Source organism: Ananas comosus, linkage group 24 (genome assembly GCF_001540865.1).
Source record: "Ananas comosus cultivar F153 linkage group 24, ASM154086v1, whole genome shotgun sequence".
In the NCBI taxonomy this organism is placed as follows: Eukaryota; Viridiplantae; Streptophyta; class Magnoliopsida; order Poales; family Bromeliaceae; genus Ananas; species Ananas comosus.
Window position 1 is genome coordinate 3,139,339 of NC_033644.1, and position 5,202 is coordinate 3,144,540.

Genomic DNA, 5,202 nt, shown 5'->3' on the forward strand with positions numbered 1-5,202 from the left:
ATGGAGTTACCAAGAAGAGTGAGAGGCGACATGGGAGCCTGAGGATGCGATGCGAGAATTTTATCCCTATTAATTTGAGCAGTAGACTTGAGGTACATTTCAAGTTTTGAAAACGAAACTTTTTTAAGGAAGGGAGAATGTGATATACTGGACCTTAGCAAATAGGCAAGATTGCAGTATAAATTTTTAGTCAGTATTTTGTTCTACAATGCTTGACTGAATTAGAGACGTTTTGGCGCGAAATAGACGCTAAAACGGACTTTGACACTCTAGATTTGACTATAGAGGACTAAAATTGAAATATCTAAATTTTGAGGGACCTATTAGCATTTTTTCACTTTAATTAGTGAAGCCCACGTGGGCCTTAGGTTTTCTCCATGCTTATCCATTTCTTTTCTCCATCAAGAAGCTTTAAGGTAGAGAGAGAGAGAGAGAGAGAGAGATTGAGCACAAAAAAAAGAAGAAGCTTGGTTCCTTTGTAGCGAGTGAGCGAGTCGAGAGCGCACGCACGTGGATTTTTCATTGTTTCGACGTCACGGTTAGTATCACAATATTGTTATTTATTCCGTTTAGACTCCTTTGATGAATTTCTTATAGGAATTAAGTGTTAGAAACTGATTTTTATATATTTTAGGAGCAGATTTCGTGGCTGCCATTCAGGCTAGGAGAGCCGTAGCGGATCATTTCCTTATCCCAACTATCGTTCCTTTCTTTGGATTTACGATATAGGTGGCTTCCGTGTTGTCAAAACTGGCGGACTAATTTTTATGTCCATGTCATATTATTTAGCCGATAAGATGAACTGTTGATATAGTTGAGATAACAGTAATATTTTAACACCTATCAGTAGAGTAAACTGAAACATATATATATGTGATATTTTTCTAAAAGTCAATAAACGACTACAGATAGTGTGAGACTATAATTGTATTTTGGGCACTATGATGGTATTAACATGATATGTTTGATCATCGCATTTTACCACAGTCTGTATGCTATGTTGAGTTTGACAGTGATACTATACTCGGTTGGGGTAGCGTTCCGCGAGTGCCACTCCGAAGGTTGGGATATGAGATATTATTATGGCATGATAGTAGTCTGCGTGGTAGCGGACCACTATAAGTGGGTGCTGGACATGAGGCGGCACAGGTTAGACTGACTGTTGAGTCGATCACTATGATTGGATTTTATTACAATATTTTATTTAGTACTAATTGATACATGATATTTATGATTTGTCGATTTCAGTTATATTGTAGAGATATGATAGTAGTAGTTACTCTCAACAATTATTCATATTAGTACTTGTTTATTTACACTGCTCAGTCATTTACTATTTTTGCCTCTTATGGACCAAGTGGTGTAGATTGTCAGCATTGATGACCTTACTCACTGGAAACTATTAATAATAGTTCTCATACCCTCTTCATTAATATTTTATTTCAGAACCTTCAGCACTAGCGACTGATCGAAACAAGGGGATCATAGATAGTTAGTATCTTCTACCTTCTTTGTGTGTGTAGCTAGACCATCTATCAGTATATATAGCAGCATGTATAGCGGTTTGAGGTTTAGGATAGTCAGAGTAGTTATAGCATTTCGAGGATTGTTGTGCTGACAATTATATATCTTTACCTTGTTGTTATGATATATAGTTTTTATTTTACTCTAATACTTATTGTTGTTAGATTTTTGTTAATTTTGTTGGTCAAAGTTTTTTGTCGCTTCGTATGTATAACATGTATCCTTGCGCATGCGATGAGTCTGTTGATGTAATCCGAGCTTCCATTGTAATCCAAGGCGTGACACAAACTTGTGAGGGTCGCTCCCTACAAATCAGTACTCAGGAGTTAGCTTTTGCGACAACATGCTCACCCGTGCAGGATTGGACGAGGCTCATTTCTAAAGGGAGAATGTTGACTATACCACAGGGCCATTAGGCATGGCACAAGTCGAAACGTTACTTTATGTAAGTCCCGGTTGATTAGATAAAAGTTAATTAAACTTGACATTGTACGTCACAATTAGTTGATATATACATAGTATATGGACATTTTTGTTGGGCACTACACATTTGTATATTTGATAGTAGTAGAGCTACATACATGTTGATTGACATAGTCATTTAGTGATATTGTGGTATTTGAACTTTTACTTCAATTATTACATCCATGCTTTATCCTTAGCTACATATTATCTTTGCCTCAATTGACCTAGTGATGTAATACGTTTTTCTCGACGGTTTACCCACTGGAAACTATTATTTAATAATTTTCATCTTTATTGGTTGTTTGTTTTGTTTCAAGACCTTACACTAGAAGAGAGCCTAGGAATCGCGGTAAGAGATTAGCGACTAGTTAGAGTCTTTTTGGTGTTGCTATAAGTGGACCCAAAACACTTTTCTTTTGTTTTTATTGTGAAAGATGTACTAACTCATTTTGTATAAAGACAATCTTCTTTTCATGAAATATACCCTTTTCTATGTACTCTTTTTGTATAAAATTATTATATATCTTGTGAAAGGTTTATATTAATCGTAGTAAATTGGTTGAATTATTTCATAATAGTACACATACTCTTATTACCTTGTACTGCGCATGGAGAATTTGTGCACGTACCGGATAGACTTTTGCTGAAATTCGAACGAGACTTTTGTATTCAAATTCAAATTTAAATTCATTTTTTTTTTAAAAAAAGGCTAATCATCATCTATATAAAGCAACAACATTAAACAGCCACCACCATCATCATCATCATCATCATCATCATCATCATCATCATCATCATCGCCGCCAACATCATCACCACCACCCCCGCTGCATTGCCGCATCTCGGCCGGCACCACCACCACCACCACGGCCGGATCGCCCTCACAGCTCCATGATTGATGAAGCTCCCCTCTGCCTTCGTCGTTATTCAAGAACTAACTAATTTCGAACCATATAAGATCATAATAGACAGAGAGGATGCAACTCGATCGCGCGAGCAGCAGAGTAAAATCAAAACGGTGCACTTAATTAATTAAGGGAACTATATATATTCGTTCGCTCGTTCGTGATGGGTAACTAATTAACGAGTAACTAAAGGTCGTGCATCTATCTACTGATGTTCTCTCTCTCTCTCTCGATCGATCGATCGATCGATGGGCCCGGTCGAGCGGCAGAAACTAGCTAGCTAGCTAGGAGCTAAATAGCTAGCTCGTGGTTCTTATACAAGTAAAATAAATAAATAAATGTTTTACTGGTCGAGGGCGTTGGGGCCGGAGCAGTAGTTGAGGATGGGGTTCCAGATCCACTGGACCAAGAACCTCCGGCCCCCGACCCCGTTGGCGTTGTAGGCGGCGCCGGTGCGGCGGTCGAGGAGCAGCTGTCCGGTGTAGGCTCCGCCGCCGCCGGTGCCGTAGATGCCCTCGCAGAGGTCGGCGATCTCGGTGGGGAAGCAGGGGTCGGCGCCGGCGTACCAGGCGTTGACGAGCGGGTTGGACGCCATCTCCGCCAGCTCGTGCGCCACCACGCTCACCATGCCGTCCACCCCGACGTCCCCGTTCGGGGCCCGCTCCGCCCGCGCCCCGGGCACGTAGCTGGGCACCGCGAACGGGTAGGCGCACACCTCCGGGCAGCGCCCCGCCGAGTTGCCCGCCCACGCGTACGGCAGCGCGTAGCCCACGATGGACGGGAAGGTGAAGTAGTGGAACCCGCACACCTGCCCGCAGAAGTCCTCCACGGCGACGTCGGGGGAGGTGAGCACGAGGTAGAGGCCCCCCCTCGCGTTCACGGGGAGGGGCCGGGTCTTCGCCGTCACGGCGTCGCGGATGACCCCCTGGATGTCCAGCCGGGACAGGGAGGCGCCGCGCGACAGCCGCCGGTCGCTCTTCTCCGCGCCCAGCGCCACGGCGGCCGAGATGTTGGCCCCCGTCTGGTCGGTGTACAGCCGGACCGTGCGCCACCACGCCGCCACGGAGGGCCGCCGGGGGGGGACGCCCGAGGACGAGGGGGAGATGGAGCGGAGGAAGGACCGGATGATGCGCTTCTGCGCCCGGGACCACTGCCGCCCGTACCAGATCGGGTGGACGGTGATGTTGGCCGTCAGCACCGGGCCCATGTGGTAGCGCAGCTGCACGAACTCCGACGATCCCTCGAACTTCTTGCTCGCGCCCAAGTCCAAGTCCGAGTCCGTCGCTCTCGCTCCGAATCCCAAGCCACCGACGGTCGCGCTGGTGGTGTTGAGATACAGGTGAGGCCACGGCCGCCACGCTGCGACTGCCGGAGCATGCTGCGTGACATTCAGGACGATGACGACGACGACGCGTGCTACTAGCAGTAAAATTTTAGCGAGCACATTCGGCACACGAGCGGCGGTAGAATCGCCGGCACGTGCGACGGAGCCCATCGTGCTTGCAGGAGATCGGGGGAGAGTGCCGACTGCCGAGTGAAGAAGGAAGATTTATTAGTCTGGGAGTGGCAGCGTTGGGTGTGCGTTTTGTGTGTGTGTGTGTATATATATATATATAGATAGCTAGCAATCAACACTGCAGCACAGTGGAGGAGAGTGGGAACTGGGCTTCTGGGGTTTTGGGGACTGGGATTTTTTTTTTTCTTTTTGCTTTTTGGTTTTTGGTCTTTGTGATACGTTATAGTTTAATTTTGATTTCATCTATTATAATAATAATAATAATAATAATAATAATAAAGAAATGGTAAAAAGAAAGGGAGAGAAGGAAAAGTAAAAGGGGCAGGGCAAACGGGAACTAATGTCATATAATATCTAGCCTGAAAAAGAAAACTCCCAAACTAGTCAGCTTCTCAAAAAAAATTCCTAATGTAACCTTTCTTTTGATGGATTAAAAAATAAAAGTAACATAAGAACATTTATACGTTAATTAGGACTTAGGAGAGAGAATTTTTCTCTCTCTCTCTCCTCTCAACCTACTAATATTTAAAAATAATTAAAAATTAATATTTAATAATAGTGATATTATTATTACTTATTATTATTAGTATTTATTTAACTATATATATGTCAAATTTGATCATATTGATTTGTATAGTTAAATTAAATACTAGTAATAATAATAATAATTATAATAATTATTATTTAGTAACTAAATGTTTCTAGTGTAAGTGGTAAAGGATTTGATGATTGATACTTGAGGTTCTAAAGTTTGAATTATAGTTGATTCACATTTCCGTTGATTCATGTTTC

At 43.1% G+C, this 5,202-nt stretch overlaps 1 protein-coding gene and 1 long non-coding RNA gene across 4 annotated transcripts; one reads left to right on the forward strand and one right to left on the reverse strand.

Moving 5' to 3' along the window:
• Positions 392-2,185, forward strand: LOC109728881. 3 transcript variants are annotated; one of them, XR_002221156.1, is made up of 3 exons: positions 392-538; positions 641-1,149; positions 1,447-2,185. It is a non-coding gene; the product is annotated as an uncharacterized LOC109728881 (long non-coding RNA). The 3 variants fall into 3 exon arrangements; XR_002221154.1 differs by having other exon boundaries at positions 641-2,185; XR_002221155.1 differs by having other exon boundaries at positions 398-538; positions 635-2,185.
• LOC109728880 (protein EXORDIUM-like 3) lies at positions 2,995-4,620 on the reverse strand. Its single transcript, XM_020259419.1, has one exon. It carries the CDS (start codon positions 4,387-4,389, stop codon positions 3,238-3,240), a length of 1,152 nt encoding a protein of 383 aa, XP_020115008.1. The 5' UTR covers positions 4,390-4,620; the 3' UTR covers positions 2,995-3,237.